Raw genomic sequence first — 19,761 nt, forward strand, 5'->3', positions numbered from 1 at the left:
ACTGTACATTATGACCTACATTCTCTCAGTGTTTTAGTTCAATTTACGATACAAATTGGATAATATAACGTCAACAAGCATAGCAAACAATAAAGTGTAACCAACTCATAAGCAAGAATCGTGTTTTAGGAACCGAACGAGCTTTTACTTGGGACGTGGAAGAAATACATAAAAATAATACATCAACTAAATCTTCTTTAAAAGGGGTTGAATGTGGCTGTTGATTGTGTATATTGTTTTTATTATATTATACTTGAACTTCCATGTAACTTTATTGTTTGTCTATATACACAATATACCTACTGAAAAGGGTAATACACAAAAAGAAAATAATAAAAAAACATTTTTCATCTTTTTTAAGGTAGTCGCTTTTTTCTCTCACATAGAAAGTCAACTCTGAACTGTGTAGATACTCTACTCCTACATCTCCCTTTTGTTTGACACTGTTATTGTATATCAAGTGTCAATCATTTAAAAAGAACTCGGGAAAAAAGGATATTAAAGAAAAATTGTTTTCGCAAAGAAAATGTTTTTGTCTTTGTTTTGAAAGTGTCGTATCTGCAACGTCGTGTGTGTGTATTGAAAACGAACGTAAATAACATGTTTTGAGTGTCCTATCTTGACTTGACGTTGAGTAATGTTTTTGGTTGTATGTTGTAGTGTTACCGTTTACAGGTTTATTTATTTTCTGAAATTTTCGATAATAAATTGTTTTGTTCATTTTCACACGTTTATGTCGCAGACTGTGCACTGAAGAAATTCAGTTGGGTGAATAGAATAGAGTCGCACAGCTTCATATATAAGATTAAACTTTCGAGACAAAAAAAAATGTAACGTCCATATAGAGCACCGGTCTGCAATTGGGAGTGGATTATAAATTTCGTCTGAGATAGATTTTCTGCTTTTTAATCGGATACTCATTCGGCATAATTCAAGTTTTTTTTCGTCTTCATTTGTTTAATGAATTATTTGATACACAAACATCAACCACAACAATTCCCAAATGAGAAAACACGACCGATTTCACTTTGTTGCTAAAGTTACCTGTGCGAAAGACATTGGTGTAACCCGATAAATGTTCGAAATATAATATATTTGAATAGCTGTTTATATGTTTGCTAATACAATAAAATAAAAGCTTAACAAGTCCCAAGAGGTTTCCTAAATTTATACAACAACATTGTTAAACAACAATCTTAAATTTCCGTTTCCGCATTACCGTTCAATAATCCCAATATACCCTTATATCCACCCCACATGCATAATCTAAAACAAACAATCTCACCTGGAAAACGCTTGGTCAATATAAATCTATTATAAAGTCATGTTCAGTTCCACAATGTCGTTATTGGTCCAGATATCTTAATGGAATATAAACAAACACCGAAAATTAACTACTATCAACTATCAGGTCATGCATCATTTGATTTTCACCGCACCTTTTGCATTTACACTTTTTGGTAAATGGGCCACACGACAGTAGTTTCTAACGTCAGTTGAGTGTGCCAATGGTTTTTTTTTTCATCATTTGGGTGGGATACGGATGTGGATGTTGAATGTCTATATGCTTCACACACATATTCCATTTAAGTTTGTTGTTTAACACAACATACCTTTATCCCTTCATAATAAAAGGCCAAAGTATAATGTTCACAGAAATAACATTGTACTACACTTACACCTAAAATAGATCGGCATGTGTGGTGTGCTTGCATTGGAAACATTGAAGCTCAAATAGTAGTAACAACAACAGGAGCAGCATAATGTTGGCGGTACGATAATAAAATAAGCGAAACCTGGTACTTTACGTTATATGTCCTGAAGGATTTAAAAAAAAAATGTAATAAACTCACATGATAATAATGTTAAATTAAATTCTTCCTCTTTTACTTGACTCTCGCACCAAATGTATGTTTCCTTTGCGCACCGAACCGATCCCGGTTGAAGATAAATATTTCTTAGCTCATAAAACAGATTATCATTTTATGGCACTTTACACCGTGCTATAACTGTGATATAATATGAACGGCGACGATTCCACCATTATAAAAATATAAATTTTCATAAAGTCTAATTTTCATTTTCTAAAAAAAAAATATTTTCTATTCGTTCTTTAGCCTCGCGTATTCGATATGAGATCACAAGCGGTAACATAGGTGGTGCATTTGCGGTAAAGAATATGACAGGAGCTATTTATGTGGCTGGTGCTCTTGACTATGAAACACGAAAACGAGTAAGTATTCACACATTCATCTCATTTACATGCGATTCGTTATAAATTTCCAGGTTGTACAGAAACAGAAGTATGTTTCTGTGTGTGGTTTGCATTTAAATATCTTTCCTTCTTTTCAGTTTTATATTTTGAATTTTAATTGGAGGGTTCTCGTGTAATCAAACCGTCGGTAATTTGTTGAAAAATTGTTTCTATGGAAAGTAGTAAAGTCTGAAAGGCATACAATCCATTCATCGATATATAGACCGAAGTATACATATATTGAATTGATGCTACAAGTTGTTTTCGTTTGTGGTGATTCAACTTCAATTCAGCTTTGTAATTATTTTTCGTTGCAGTCATGCAAATGTTGGTAATTTTATCAAAAGAATTTTCATTTGACTAGGCATTGGACTCAGTTGCTACATAGTTCTGCACCGTTCATCTCTTGCAACAATTTTAAATTAAACTTGCTATTCTACAGCGGAAGGTTAGCAGTAAATTTTTGACTTAGAAAAGTCTTTTTGCGAAGTCTTCGAAGATCTTGCTGATACAGTGATAGTAAGTAGAATCCTTCCGTACCGTAATTTTCATAAAAAGATTACAAGTTTCTTTTTCTGTGATAAATTTAACATTTGCACAATGAAAGCTTTACGTATAAAGTTACCTCTTAATTTTACAAAAAATTACATCTGCAAAAAGTTTAACCAGCAAGTGGAATTAAACATTCCTATATACAGTCGCAACTGAAAAGCTCTGTTTATGAAACATTTTAATTGAGCTCCATTAAAAGTTTAAAGCACTGAAGGCTATTAAAGCCATTTCAAGTTATTAGATTTACTCCTTTCATATATATGGTCACACATTTTCCGTTATGACACCCCTCCCTAGCTATACAAACAAAATGAAACATGTAACCGGAGCAAATAAAATGAAAATATGGTGCACAACAAAAACGAAAGCATCTAATTTGTGAGTAAATTGGATGTATCGTTGTTGTTCGCACACATGGAGTTGTTTTGAGAAATGTGAACAAAAAGTGTGGTACATGGCGGTTAAAGCTAAGTAATAAATAACTCTTATGATATTCGTTTCACGATATTCATATATTCTTGATGCGGAAATAAAAACCAAAAACGTTATTTTATGATAGCTTTACTTTCTGACACCTTTTGTGCAAACAACTTTGCACATATACACGACGGGCGTGTTACAAAACAAACGAATGTTAGAAGAGAAAAATCCCCAAGATGCTTTGAAGATACTTGACTTGGTTAATGCGCTCCGAAAGGAATGAGGGAAATGAATGTTATCTTTTTCAACATAAATTTTTTTTTGATGTTTCTTTCAAAAGCTCCAACCATTACATACACGAGAACGAGTATGTATGATGATGATGAATAGAGTACATTTCAAGTTAAAAGGAATGTTGTATGTGAATTGATTATTAAATGTTGGGATCTCTCCAGTGAAATGTAACATAAGTAAATTTGAATTTCATTTACGGAATTGATACTTCTTGTTTCAAATTGTCGTCACACGTGAGACGTGAGTCTTTGGGGCGTCAGAGGCTTTTAATACCAGTTGGATACATATTTAAGGAGAGGTGAAAGGTGACAACATTTTTTGTTGAATAAAGATCAAAGTTCATGTAAATTAGTCGAGAAGAAATCCGCATTGCGTATTTAGATTGAAAACAAAAATTGATTGAGGAGAACCGGTTCTGAGACTTATGTTCATGTTTTCATTCGGAATTTCTTTGCCTATACGAAGAATCATTGATTACTGCTGACCTCATGCAAAATAGATCAGCGCGTTTAGTAATTATTTTCTAATGCACGTGAGTTCAGCTATCACATTGGCATTTTCACTGAATAGATAAGTTATATATATAGCTGATTTACTGATTAACTTTCCGTATTTCCTCTCCATATTAAAAGCGCAGAAAAAAACTCTTAAAAAGCAATTTATCAACCCCCTAAATAAATTTATGAAATATCATCAGAAATTTTTTTATGTTCTATAACGTTGTCGTCGAAATTTTAAACGAGATTTTTTTTTGTTCACATCCATGGTTGTATTATTATCATTTTTTTGGTAAAATACTTTATGAATTAACCTAGTTAATGTTCCGAAATTGGCTTTAGCGAAGTCAATATTCCATGTTTCATTTTGTTTCGTTGACGTATATATACGCATTTGTTATGTACACAAAAGTGATATTTCGAGGCAGGTAAAATGATGGTGTGATTAAATTTTAGAAATATTAGATAATCAAAAACAACTTTTCGTATATTTTTAACGAGGGGAAATGCTTTTACTTCTGAACGTTAAAAATAAACCTGCCTTCATGAATAATCATCGTCGGAATCGGAAAAATATATTTGGCTCACGTTTATAAACAATGTACGTTCCATTTATAATTATGAGTGAAAATCGAAATCTCGCTATTATCAACGTGGAGTGTTTGATGAGTGAAATGCCATGCTATGCAAGGTTCTAAAAGTTTATATATGAAAAATGCAACTTAACAAAAACAAAATTCTGAATTTTCCAAAAACATATTTTCTTCAAGTTGGTTTCTCACACTATCTGTAGTGGTTGTCTTAATAACGCTTCACTAGTTCAAATTGCGTTCATGTTATAGCTGTCTTGCAAAAGATGCAGTAGAGCAACTGATGATGGTCAGACGACGGCTGCGATCTGAGGCCGAAACAGCATTACTTTGATGCTACGTGCATCTTTCAGAACCTTGATTGCATATTAGTATAATAGTTTACTGCCTTCCCCATGCGAAAGTTGAACATTACATACAGCCTGTAAATATTTTTCATATGCAGAATGAGCACCAGCTGAATATCACCTGTTGGATCTGCTAACACACACTTATTGTTTGATAAACAATCAAAACACATTCTTAACAATGTGTTTACTTCATTCATACGTGTTATGTGCGCGTAGATGACGTTAACGTAGAAATGCACTGTGTGTAGGTTGTCTTTGAATTGTATACAATACAAAGTGTTTTTGTTTGTACACTAGCTGGTGATATTCAGCTGGTGCTTATTCTGCATATGAGAAACTTTTAGCAATTGTAGCAATTTGCCTCTGAGAAACTGATCGCGAAAACATCTGGAATATTTTCGATTAATTTTTCGTTTATTTTTATATGAAATTCAACTTACGCATATGGTAAGCGGCAAAACAGAATACTTTGGATGCTGCTACGTAATTCATAAATTCGGTAACAATTTTGTGATACTCTGTTACTCGCAAACTCAATTTTTGAGACACTCGCTTCAGTCACTGTTTTTCAACAATTGTAGTTGTGTACCTCACCTTCAGCTGGGACATACTACACTTGTCGAAAATACGGTTACAGAAGCTTGTTGGTGAAAAATTGCTACCTAATGTTATAAACTATTTCGCAGCATACAATGTAACCAACTATTGTGTACACCCATTGCCAGTTAAATTGTTATGCTCGTCGTACGTTCTACAAAATTAATGTTTGCCCTTCGCTTATTCGTTCCACATCTCTATTCAAACCCTTATTTAATTATAGACCGGTAGTCGGACCAGAACCATCGGATAAATATTTTTTTGAATTAACACTTCTCATTGTATTTAACCGTGTGGCCAATTAAAGTGTACATTTCCTCAATTGCTTAAACTCACAACAGCAAAAAAAAATATTACAATTTCCTCTTCCACCCATTTAGTATGAACTACGTTTAGCCGCATCCGACAATTTGAAAGAAAATTATACAACCGTTGTGATCCACGTAAAAGATGTAAACGACAATCCACCTGTATTTGAACGGCCTACATATCGTACCCAAATCACAGAAGAGGATGACCGAAATCTACCGAAACGTGTGCTACAGGTCATTGAGATTTAATTAATTTTCCCTTATGTTTGTGCTATACGCTACAAGTTTATGTTTCGTTCAACAAGAGTAGCTTAAAAATGTCTACTGTTTGTGCATATAAAGTCTCTCTTGTGTGTTATGTATGTGTTTTTGTTCCAGAGAAATATTTTTGCATGACTTAATTTTACCCACAGTCTTGTAACTGTAATAATGTCTGCTATTTTGTGTCTTTGTTCGTTTTACTTGATGTCGTGTTACTTTGAATTGATAGTCATTTTAATAAGGCTTGCACATCTACCACATAAATCCCGGATATGGCCTCGGGTAAATAGGAAGATATCAAAATGCATAAAACTTAATTATTTTTTTTTGCTCTTTTTCTTTTTCTTTTTCAGATGAATTTTTTTTTTATGTTGTAATATAGAGACGAGATTTATAGCTTCTGTACGTTTTTGTATAATGCTTTTTATCGCTTACTCAGATTTTTTTTTGTTTTCGTTTGTTTTCGTCATAGTATTCCCTCACACTTTTGGCGACTGACAGTCTAAATGAAAACTTTACTACAATAGCGATAAATATTCGAGATGTCAACGATCTACCGCCAGTATTTCCTCAAACCTATTACATGAAATCGATGAACGAGGAACTGATACCTCCATACGGTATAATACAGGTCAATCGACATAAACATACAATTTTATGCTTAAATTTAAGGATATTTTTATATGGAAAATTTACTATTTGGGTTTAACGGTGAATTGGTTACATTTGTATTAAGGTTGAGCAAAGATCTATCTAGCAGAGAGAGAGAGAGCGGGTAATTCAAAACATTAAATGGTTGTCATGTCGTTCATGATGATGGTGTCGGGTTTTCTGAAATTGCGCTAATAAAACTACTAACAAACGATAAATTTAATATTAAGGCATTTACAACCGAACCAATATCCCTTATCCCTAATTTATCGTTCGGCGAAGAGTGTGGCGGTGCCGGAAAGTGAGTCAGCCACAGAGTTAGAGAATAGGAGAGAGAGACGGAAAGAAAAACAATTTATTTCTTCGGCTATACCTTTTTTGCACAATAAACCAAAAGTTGCTTTCTCGACTGGCATAAAAACCATTGCTTTTAACATGATTATTTCCACCGAAATAACGTATTACCATCATTTGAGGTATTTTCTACATACCTACAATATTGCACTGAGGTTATAAAATTGATGCTAAGCCATGTTTTCTATTTTCTATGTATTTTTTTCATCAACCACACACTCTTTAGACGTGTATGAGCTGGAGTTGTTGGTATAAATGTTCGTGGTTTTCTGATTTGTACGAAGAGCACGATCATGAATAAATTTTTAGATTTTTTTCTTCTTCTTTTATTTTATTCTTTACTGGATGTACGAAAATAAATCTGTGTTTTCAGAAAGCGAAATGCTTTTTAGATGCTTCACATGGAAAAAGTTGTTTTTCTAACAGGATTTTATCCGGGGCTTTCTGTCTATGTTTTAAGAAAGTTGAATGTTTTGTAAATATTGAAAAAGAAAAAAAAAGAATCGAATGAGCAATCGCGCGGTTATAGCAAAATCCTACTTGTCAATGATTTGGAAGACTTTTTTATATCGTCTTTATGGTTGCCAAATCTTTATTTAGACTCGTGAAAATGGTTTTCGAATTGGATTTGCCGATTTTTTTATGGGGGGATAAATATTGGAGGTTTACTTTTATGTGATTCAAGGAACTAATCGCAGATTTCATGCGTTTATTAAATTTAAAATTTAAACTGAACTCTCAACCAAAACCAAAAGCCACACTCAGAAACGTTCTTTTTATTTTCGATGTTGTATTCGTTGCCATTTTGGAAAACTTTTAAGAGCTACCACAAAAGTGCAGATATATTGGATAAGGTTCAATGCGAAAAACTTCGTTGCAAACAACTAGCGACCGCTTGAAGCCAACAACAAATGAATTATTCGAAAAAGGAAAAGCCGCATTAAACACCTCGTTGTTTAACTCCTTTATTATCCCTATGGTTTGTTGCAGATTTATTTATGATTGCAGAAATGTAATGGTTCGGTCTATACAGAGTGCAAAATGCACTGTTATGCATTTAATGTTCTATGTTTTAATCTAAGAAAAAGCTTATTTAATTACCGCCACCATTTTAACGGTAAACCCATTTATACAGATAAATTTTCGGGCAGAGTGAGGGAAAATGTGAATAGGAATGGGGAATGCTATTTTGTTTCCTTTGGAAAACCATTTTATCCATTCTACTGCAGAGTAACATGTTCCTAGAGTAATCTAATTGCATTGGATTGAATTGCAGTTGTCATTAATTTAACATTTACAAACAAAGTGCGCGGGTCAGCTGAACGCAGACAAGTTTTCGATTATAGTTTTTAGCCGTGCACTGCAACTTTTCCTTTAATAGTTTTAGCATTCTTTTGGTATAAAAGAGTGGGCGAACTCACTGTTTATTTTTGCAATTGTTTCTCATGTCATTCTTGAAGACAAAAATTCCAAAATTCCCCTAATGTAAAATTTTTTTAAATAACAATGGACTCAGCGACATTAGCCCCGTACAAACCCGTGCATCTAGTGTGTTCGCAATACCTCAATACCTGTACGCAGGCACGTGACTCAAGAACATGGTTTAAGGATGTACGAAACATATACCTTTCTTAAAATCATTTATTTTATCATTCCATAATAATTATTGCGCGGAATACAGTCTTCATCGTTGCCTACAGCCGTAAAATCTTTACAAAAAATATAACGTGTCGAAATTGCTTATAGCTAAATTACGAACGCCGGTACGAAGTTCAATACAAACTCAGCATAGATTACAATTTTTTATGAAATAAAGTTAAAATCCAAAAGTTAAAACCATTTTCGTCTTTCCTCTGAAACCCATTATCTATCCATCTAAAAAGATAAAAATTCTAACAAAATTGGTCACATAAACTGAAAATCGACTAAAATTGACTTGGCTGACAAACAGTCTGTCCTCACTGCTTTGCATCGGTAACAAACGACAGATTAAAAGTAAAACCCCAGTATACGCGGATAGAAACTCCACATAATGTAATATGCATAACTCCAAACGAATATCAGCATGGATGACTTTAGCATAATTTCTTATATGTTTTCCACATTGTTGCATAACATTCCTTAAGGTACTACACGGCATAGAGTGTACTTTATGTGAAGTAGTGCGTTAGAAAATTCCTTTGAAAAAATGCTTGAAATTTAAATCTACCTATATAATGCTGCTGAGTTCACGTATATGTTTACATATCAGAAATATTCCACTTTTTCTTATATATATGTGGTTATGTCTTACGAAAACTTACTGTAAATGGTGCCTTCAATATATCTGACGGATTAAGGACAGACTTAGGTGGAGTATGACATTACTTTTTAAAAGATAGAGCCAACTGTAAAAATCATCAAGTCAAAAGCTTTCCATTTTCAATTTAATTGGTTTCGTTTGTCGGGATAATTTAAAAAAGAGGAAGCATTTTTCCTGTCATTGATAATCGGCTTAATTTTCTATTGAACATTACAGTACCAATATTTTGACATGGCAACGTAAACTATAAAGGCCATCATAAAATTGATATGAATGAATTTTTTTCATCCAAAAACGACATATTGCCAGAGGTACTGTTTTTCCGACAGAAAATACGGGCGTCCTATTTTAAGTTGTAACATAAGTTCCATGGAAAAAGTTGTATATCATTCGATGTATAATTGTGCCAAGTAGATGAAAAAAATATTTTTGGCATTAGCATCTTCAATAAACTATCAAAACCATGCGCAACATATCTATTGACATTACCCAAATTATACAAAAAGGAAGGCTGTCCACATAAATACGGTCTTTTTTTGTTGAATTTTGTCTACGAACGAAAAACTTTGGAATAAATGACCGCAGGAAAGTTATTTGGAAGTGGTAGTCTTCATAAGAGAACGGAAATTGGTAATCTTAAGAACTTCTATGTTATTAAAAATTGATTAAAATCTCGGATGCAAAGTAAACTTTTTTTTAGTTAATAGACGAGTCTTTTTTTATGAAACTCAGATCTTTTTTAAAGTAAAATTTAAAACTTTGCAATGTGTTATATCTTCCAATGCACTTAGTTAGGCTAAACATTTTTTATAAAAGCTATTTACTTTGAGTGCGCCGACTTATCATTATTAGCTACTATCGCGTCTTTTGTCAAACATTATTAAATTTCCTTTTAACGACTTTATTCTCAAGATGAAAATTTGCTTCTATTTCTGTTCATGTAATTCATGTATTACTGATACCCTTCATGGAGTTATGGAATTAAATTTATTTTAGCTTTCTCTTCCTTTCCAAGGAACACACGCAACTTTCCCGGTAGAAAATCATAAATTGTTAAAAAGAAATGGAAACATTTGCGTGAATTTCTATAAAATATTAAAATCAATTTCAAGGTACCGCGAAAAAAATATTATAAATTTTCTCTCTGTGAAAGGTGTCAACATCCGCACATATATTAAATTATTCATAACCGCACCCCTTTCGCAAAAAATGTTTAAATAAGTAAGTCTTTTCCCCGTGTGCGAATCCTTTTATTCTTCTTCCACAACATTCGTGAATTGTGAATATAAATATTCGTCAACATGTAAGATTCACGCTATACTGGGTTCTGGTATGCTTCATTTCCTTTTCTCGCGCATTCCGTGTGGCTTAAACAAAAGAAAAGAGTTTTCATTATGATGGAGATGAAGAGCATCAAAAATTGGATTAAATAATTAATTGACACAAGAATTCACATAATTTTAACCGAAGTCTGTTTGAGTATGGAATGGCATGTTGGTAATTTGAAAGAGAGTAGAAAAGAATTGTTGCAAATTCAACAGAATTTTCGTAATATGAACGTAAAAGGATTTACTTTTATCAAAAGCTTTAGAAGTTATGTATACGTCGTAACGGTAACATGTAAAATGGATGTGTAAATAATTATGGCATCTATTAAATATGAAGTAGAGTTTCGTAAGTGTTGTATACTCTCCCCCAGTGCTAATGTTCGGTTATTCCCCCATCTCACGAAAAGTACCTACCTGAATTCAAACACATTCACTACATAGCACAATTACAAGTCCAAAGCACATTTATTATTTTAATGGCTACACTTGGTGTTGCTGTTGAATAAAATATCTTTCTTTATAATATTCATGTCGGATGTGTACGGTACACACACAAATAGGAGCCCTCAGAAATATGTTTTTTGAACTAAAAACATTTTCCCATAAATTATGATTAGTGGGTCGACGATGGTAGAAGAATAAAATAAAACCGCGAAGAAATTAATTGGGTGGGTTTGTCGAGGTTAATTATCATAATTATATGGACTTTGATCGTAGTATTAGGACATTTCCACAGCGTGGAGGATGGGAATATTGTTGAAACAAAACAGAGTATTGTGCTTATTCAACGCATTATTCTCAAAACACAAGAGAAAATGGTTTTTGTTTCATAAGATTGATGTTTTCAGTGATAAAAGATGAATAATTTCCGTAAATTTGCGTATAATAAACTTAAACAATGTCATTGTAATTTGTACCGAATGAAGGGAATATCATGACTTTGTTCATTATTATTGGGATACAAACAACATACAACTTAATTCGTTGCTATAGCAGCTGTTGTATAGATCAAAGAGGTTTTTTTCGGAATTAGAGAGTCTTCTTGTGGTATTTGAGATCAAAGTCCTTATTTCGTAAAGAAGAAACCGTTTCCTACTTTCTGTAAGCTTTGTACAATAAAAATCAATGAGGATCTACTCTCGAGGTACCTATGAGTGATATGTTTCTTATAGACTCGAAATTTTAGTAATTGCAATCATTAAAATGTAATTTCTATCGCTTACAACAAAAAACACAGTTTTAATTCCAATGAGAGTTCTTCATGTTCTCAATGTACTACGGGTGCACCATTACCATATACATTACGATAATGTCAAAATGACGTTCCTTTCTTTCCATAAAATGCAGAATTTCAAAAAAGCAAACATTTGTTCATGGAAAAATGATGACAGGAAACTGCAACGAATATGATGTAATGGCATGTCTCTATAAAATATTATTAAATTTGAAATTTAAGCAGTGCAAGGGGGAAGGCACAACATATCTAAAACAAATGTCTCTTACATTCGACATTGTTTGCCATATGCGCCACAGGTACACATTGCACTTTAAAGGGAAACGGATCGTGTAAGACTCATAGCGGCAACCTCCATATATTATGTGCATTCTTGGTTTATGTAAAAGTTTCCCATTAAATTTTTTTGTGAAAATAGTTTTAAATAAAAATTTCTGCTTGAAGCACCAAAATGAAATTCTAGAAACTTGGGTTCGGATGTCTTTTGTTTGTCTAATGTTAAAAGTTAAGTTAAAGTAAAGGAAATGACGCGAAAAGAAAGGGAAAAATGAGTTCTATTTCCACCTTTCCGTTGATGTTTCTTTGAACTAGTTAATTCTGCCTTTGCAGACAACTTTTCTAAGTACACGATTCAAAACTACGTGATGCTGTTTGAACGAATCAATTTGAAGTTTGTGAAGCAAATGGGGAATGTAATTATCAAAAATAAACAAGTTTTGTCTCTTTAACATTCATTTATTTAATTAACAAGGCACATCCAATTGAAACGTTCAAATGAAAATGCACGAATAGTTTCGCTTTTCAGGAAGCAGCAGAGCGCATCAGATTGGAATTTATTTGAGACGAAAGCATGAAAAAGTTTTTATGTTTACAAGCATGACCTAACGTCTGACATTATATATGAATACAATATGGGAATATTTTACCTCGGTGAAAATATGATCATAGAAGAAAGTAGTGCTATTCTTTCAAAAGTTAAATATTAATCCCCTTACCAGTCACTTTTGAACGGGGCTCTTGTTACGTTCATAAATTCCAGTCTACAGTCCTGAATACGAAATAACGACCTGAAAATTTCATTTTTCAATTTAGTATTCCTAAAGCCAGGACGACATTCAGATCTTTTTGATGAGATATTTTGGTTAATTGTTCAGTTGTCCTACAAGGAAAATTCGCCAAACTCAAGTTCAAGTTTATATTTAGAACTCATGCAAACTCAATTTGGAATCTTTGGTGCGTTCAAATTTTTTCCAATTGTACATCATATTTACAAATGGGTCCATAGAAGCTTCTTTAAATAGAGCTACCAGCATGTTCAACCCATTAATAATCCATAAATTCCACTCTCTCCACATGCGACATCCATTTAAGTTACAAAATGAACTTTTTCTTCCTTTTGTCTTTCCGTTTAACCCCTTGAGGCAATACAGCAAAGTTGTTATAAAATCGTTTAGAGATGCATGATTGCATAGAGCTTCTTTATGTTCATTTAGAATTCAATATTCATATATGTGAATGTGAGCAACGTTATTTTTTAATGGTTTGGGTAAAATGTCATTAGGATGCGAGAAGTTAGAGTAAAAACATAAGTTTTAACAGTTTTTTTTTGCATGAAAAATGCAAATTCAACAAAAAGTTTACGGGAAATATCTTAGACATATTGTTAAAGTGTGGTGCTGTTGTTCATACTCACTACTGAAGGGGATGAGATATACATGACGTCCGTTATCTAGATTTATCCCTTTAATTCTTCCCATAAAACAGCAATAAAAGAAATTTTATGAGCCATGAGGAAACTTAATAGTTTGGTTTCGCTAAATTCAACTTTAAAACGAAGCACTTCCTTTAAACAATTAAAATAAACCCATCAGACTTTGGAAAGTTTATGTTTTGAATGGGAATGAATAAATTGTTTACATGCAGTAGATGATTGCGTTCATAACATTTTTACTTATTTCTGTTTTAATTACTTTTACGATAACTTACAAGCATCGGACAGCGTCAAAAGGCAGTTACTTTCCCATATTGAGGATAATTGTAATGATCAAAAGATTAGGGTGAACGCTGCCATGTTATTATATGGAATGGGTTGCTGGTTGCTATTTGAGATCATTATTTTATTTGAAGTAAGAAGTCGAACTAATTGGTAAATGAACGTAGGATTGGAAAATACCAAAATGATTACAGCATAATCACGCCCTTTCTTTATTATTATAAAAATTATCACGTGTTTCCTTCATGTATCGTACCGTCAAATAGAGTCATATGTTGACTGAATCGAAAAGAATTGGAATTATTTACACTTACTTAAGAAACAATAAACAGGAACCAACAAGCCAATAGAATTACATCCAAATTGCTACGACTCACTCGTTCTGAAAACGGAAAATCCATTTCCCATATATACGCAGAGTCAATGTTTGGATGGGGTCAGGGTCGAAACACACATAATCCTAAATAACTTTCCTCATTTATTCACATCCAACTTCCGCCACAATACAACAATATAATGGAAGTATACTTTATTCAATTGGCCCTTATTTTTCATTACATTTTGTTGGTGTGTTTATTGTTATTATATAGTTCCTTAGCTTGATTCTAGCCGACCGGTTTCAGAGATATACCCTGGTTACTATATCAAAGAAAATAAATTCCATATGACTTTAGCCTTTCAAATTTATTCTAATTTTATATCCATCGACAATCTCACGATAGAGATTCACATTTCAATGATTGAATAATTCAGCCACACAATCACCCGAAAATATCGTAAAAAATTAATAGAAACTTCCCAAACTTGTTAACTTTTTTCGTTCTTTCTGCGTATTTTTATATTTATTTCGATCGTTTTCCAAGATAATCCTATACCAATAAATAATAAATATGTTTACATTGTGGTTGGGCTACATACACACAACATAATGGAGGAAACATTTGCTTTTGTTTACAACAATATTTCTGTTATTTCAAAAGCCAAAATCGTGAGTAAATCTTGAAAGCTCAAGATTCATGTGCCGTTCATTCATTTTGTTCACCTAATCAGGGATGAGGAAACAAGGGATGAGAAAACAAAAAATAGGTACCTACGGGTTCTGTTTATAATCCGTTTTTTTTTTGCTCTCTCTCCCTCCCATCTCTGTAATGGAATAATGGTATTATGCTTGCAAATACATCAGTATCACAAGTATATAATAGCGGAACCATACACTTAATAATAACAACCTCAGAAATCGAAATAAACTTTTGTTTTTCCACCGAAACCATCGTCGCCAAAAAAGTTTTTTCATATTGATTGCTATCTCATGCCATGTAATTTTCTATCCGCATACACACAACCGACGACATCGAGCAGCGTAAGCAGTAAAGTAGAAAACGAACAACATTGAAAACAAATTTTTATTGTTTGTGACTTTAAAAACAGAAAATTAATGTTTGGGTCTGCCAGTTTAGTTAAACGAAAAGTCTATATTTTCGGGATGTTTAAGTTGTTTCGAGACAACAGAAAAAAATCACGAGAAAAATAATCTTAGCTTCTTTTTTCTTCTCCTGTTTTTTTCTCTCTCCATTTTATGTGAAAATAATAAACAACAAAAAAATCCTATTCATGATGTCAGATCGCACCGAACAATATAAAAAGAATGGAATGCCTTAAATGTTGTTTGTTTCTAGTTTGCAGACAAGAGCCGTGATGTAATTTATCATTTTTTCAGGAAATGTTTCGAACAATAAAATGTTGAAATTACGAAATCGGGAACAAAAACAAATTATATCTTTCCCCGTTGATAATCCTCGTATATTCCTTGTATTGTCCTTGTTTTTTATAATATTATAATTCTGAATGTTGCAACTGTTTTATTTTTACCGAATTTGTTGCGAATGCATAATGTTTTATTAATAACTTCTATTGCTGGAACATTGTTAAGATTTTACTTAATTTGAATAGCGTTTTTTTTACTTGCTTGCTTTGTAGTAATTTTGTGGCTATTTGCTTTGCATGATGACATTGGTTTCGCATACACCAATTACCATAATAATCTACAAACTGCATAAATGCACCGTTATGCTATTTAAATTGCAATTGTTTTATTATGTATTTGAATAACAATGTGGGTTTTGTATGCACGTTTTGCATGTGGATGCTGTTTGGTTTTGCAAACATGAAATTTAAACCGAAATATTACAATATTTCAAATGCAGGTGACGGCCAGTGACGGAGATAAGGATCGTCCACAAAATATTGTGTATTTCCTTACCGGACAAGGAATCGATCCAGACAACCCAGCGAACAGTAAATTTGACATAAACAGAACTACTGGAGAGATATTCGTATTAAAGGTTTGTGTACATCACTATTATTTCACAAACGTTAATGCCAACGAATCGTTCAGGACATCAGGACGATATAACTTTAATCTGTCGTTCAATACAAAATATGCTGTTACAAGTACAGCACAAAACCCACGACATATCTTATACTCTAAATAATATAGTTAAAGTGGAGTGTGTCTGTACGTTGTTTGCTATAAAATTGAAATAACATCAATCGTTTCCGCATTGACATGCATTGTCTAGGAAAAACTTATTACATTTGATTGATCGCGTTTATCTTTCAATCCAAATGATTTGGTGAAATTGAGATATTGTGCTGCACGTCTACGAATTTCGTTCTTTGCAAATTGAAATCTTCTGAGTCATGTACATCATGTTCAAAGGAGACGGTCGCTACGTTACCGTATAAAGTGTCGCAAATTAGCAATACACTTACAGCGCGCATATTGTTAAGGTTCCTTATAAATATTGATCGATCTTTAGTGCAGGTTGTAATTTCAGTCTTGAGGAGAATACACTCAAGCTATTGCGGTTATTGGGTTTAACCAATTTATTGACATTGAGATCTTATTTAGGGCAGATTTGATTAATTCAAAACCATTTCAGTGAGCCAGAAATTCAAATAATTTCCAAAATTTAGAATGAATACACCCCAACCATGACACTTCGGTGTGAAATTTAAATTTACAGAAAATGTAATGACATTACACGAGAAAATTACTTGAACGTTATCCGATGTCTGTTTCCATGGCACTGGAATAAATATTAAACCGTTGTCTGAAGTTGCACAGTATGAATTGCCTTCTAAAACCGCAGGAAGTGCTATCCTGTTCAGTTTACAATCTTATTGTCAGATCTTCGTAATCTCACTCACAGTATTTCAAAGTCTTTCGTTCAAGTATTGTGAAATCAAGGAATTTGTTAATTAACCGAAACGTTGGCGTACGTTGTCACCCTTTCAAATTGTTTTATTAAAATATGAATTTGATTTAAATGTCACCTATTCAAGTCACAACATCAGCTTTCAATCCAATTTCGTCCGTAATCAAATATAGTTTGGAATTCAGTTTGCAGTAACGAATTGGAAAAGTCCGATTGAATTTAGGTTGAATGTTTGCATTATATTCCTCCGTGTATCAGAAAACTTCATCATAATATTTTGTGTGCAGACAACGCATTAACGCTTCAACTATCACATGAATTTATGCTTCAGAACAGGTGCCCCCTCGTTTAAAATAAACAAACACGAAGTAAACAGAATTGTAAATATAAAGCAGCAAACCCACTTTACCGAAATATACAAGAATAACACTAGCAGGAACAAAATAAACGTATTATATACAAACTCATCGTAACACATTTTCCAACAACTCGAGAAAGTAGAATTTTCTTTTCGCATGTTGTTTATAGCGAGCGTACAGAAAACTCTAAGTGCTCAAAACATTTACTTTACACATATATTACATCACATTATGGCTCTCTCACTTTATCTATTACATGTTATATTGCATCTCCATTGCAACCACCACCCAATTTTTACCAGCCAAAAGTGCATTACATTGGTTTCGAATTTGTTTAGAGACGTTTTATTGACTCAAACTCTTATCCAGGAAATGAATCAAGCACACATAGAGCCATGAAGTACAATATATTATGCTCGTTTGACCTATTTTTCACAACAGTGAAGTAAAAAAATGAACGAACAAAAAAAAATAACGCGAAATGCATTTTTATTGCGAAATTCAACCCATTTCCTATCCCCATACAATGCCAACCCTGTTACAGAACTGAACCATACAATACACAATGACCATCGCATATCGTACACACAATATTAATGTGTTCGATAGACTAAACAGACACCATACCCTCCCTTTGCCATTCCATTATGGTATACGAACATTATTAAACAATAAACTTTGTTTGTGTTTTTTGTTTTTGGTTTATAGCCACTTGATAGGGATCAACCGAATGGACGTCCACAATGGCGATTTACTGTTTTCGCTCAGGATGAAGGTGGTGAAGGATTGGTTGGCTATGCTGATGTACAAGTTAATTTGAAAGACATCAATGACAATGCTCCAATATTTCCATCAGGTTTGTATTCTGTCTATGACAGTTTATTGACCATATTAGTATGAATCCACAATTCCTAAGTGTCGACGAGACAAATTTTTTCTTCTTTATTAACTCCAGTACAGTCGAAGGATTTCATGAATGTATCATTTAACTCAGTTTTTCTGTCTCAATTTCTTTCAGGGGTGTACTTCGGCAATGTCACAGAAAATGGAACTGCTGGAATGGTTGTTATGACTATGACTGCCGTGGATTATGATGATCCAAATGAAGGTTCCAATGCAAAACTGATTTATTCGATTGAAAAGAATGTCATTGAAGAGGAAACCGGATCGCCAATATTCGAAATTGAGCCGGACACCGGCGTTATAAAAACAGCAGTATGCTGTTTGGATCGTGAACGAACGCCAGACTATTCCATACAAGTGGTTGCAATGGATGGTGGAGGATTGAAAGGCACTGGGACGGCATCAATACGAGTCAAAGATATAAATGATATGCCGCCACAGTTTACAAAAGATGAATGGTTTACGGAAGTGGATGAAACGGATGGCACAAACCTACCTGAAATGCCCATTCTAACTGTAACGGTACATGATGAAGATGAAACAAACAAATTCCAATACAAAGTGATAGACAACAGTGGTTATGGTGCTGATAAATTTACAATGGTTCGTAACAATGATGGTACGGGTAGTTTAAAAATTGTTCAACCACTTGATTATGAGGACCAGCTACAAAGCAATGGTTTTCGCTTTAGAATACAAGTGAATGACAAAGGAGAAGACAATGACAATGATAAATATCATGTAGCTTACTCATGGGTTGTGGTTAAATTAAGAGATATAAATGATAATAAACCAATATACGATAGGCCTAATATTGAAGTGCAGGTGTACGAAAATACAGAAGTCGGAAAAACATTAGACAAATTCGTTGCAAACGATCCGGATCAAGGTGGCAAAAGCAAAGTGTCATATGCAATTGATCGATCATCCGATCGACAAAGACAATTTGCCATCAACCAGGAGGGTGTTGTGAAGATCCAACGATCGTTAGATCGTGAAGTGACGCCACGACATCAGGTCAAAATTTTGGCTATTGATGATGGTGTTCCGTCTAGAACTGCTACTGCCACATTGACTGTTATTGTGCAAGATATAAACGATAATGCACCAAAGTTCCTAAAAGACTACCGGCCCGTATTACCAGAACATGTTCCGCCAAGAAAAGTTGTGGAAATTTTAGCTACAGACGATGATGATAGATCGAAGAGTAACGGCCCACCATTCCAATTTCGATTGGATCCTGGAGCAGATGATATCATTCGAGCGTCGTTCAAAGTTGAACAAGATCAAAGT

At 33.4% G+C, this 19,761-nt stretch overlaps 1 protein-coding gene across 7 annotated transcripts in view; it reads left to right on the top strand.

Moving 5' to 3' along the window:
- Nucleotides 1-19,761, top strand: part of LOC119075844 (neural-cadherin) — a 280,539-nt gene that overhangs the window by 234,030 nt on the left and 26,748 nt on the right. For 5 of the 7 annotated variants that reach the window (XM_037182391.1, XM_037182393.1, XM_037182392.1 and 2 more), the window contains 5 exons: nucleotides 2,118-2,233; nucleotides 5,935-6,099; nucleotides 16,193-16,330; nucleotides 18,274-18,421; nucleotides 18,584-19,759. In XM_037182391.1, the coding sequence (XP_037038286.1) occupies nucleotides 2,118-2,233; nucleotides 5,935-6,099; nucleotides 16,193-16,330; nucleotides 18,274-18,421; nucleotides 18,584-19,759 (1,743 nt within the window). Of the gene's footprint in view, nucleotides 1-2,117; nucleotides 2,234-5,934; nucleotides 6,100-6,598; nucleotides 6,758-16,192; nucleotides 16,331-18,273; nucleotides 18,422-18,583; nucleotides 19,760-19,761 lie in introns of all 7 variants that reach the window. The other 2 variants (XM_037182394.1, XM_037182395.1) reach the window with 1 other exon arrangement.

Source organism: Bradysia coprophila, unplaced genomic scaffold (assembly GCF_014529535.1).
Source record: "Bradysia coprophila strain Holo2 unplaced genomic scaffold, BU_Bcop_v1 contig_232, whole genome shotgun sequence".
In the NCBI taxonomy this organism is placed as follows: domain Eukaryota; kingdom Metazoa; phylum Arthropoda; class Insecta; order Diptera; family Sciaridae; genus Bradysia; species Bradysia coprophila.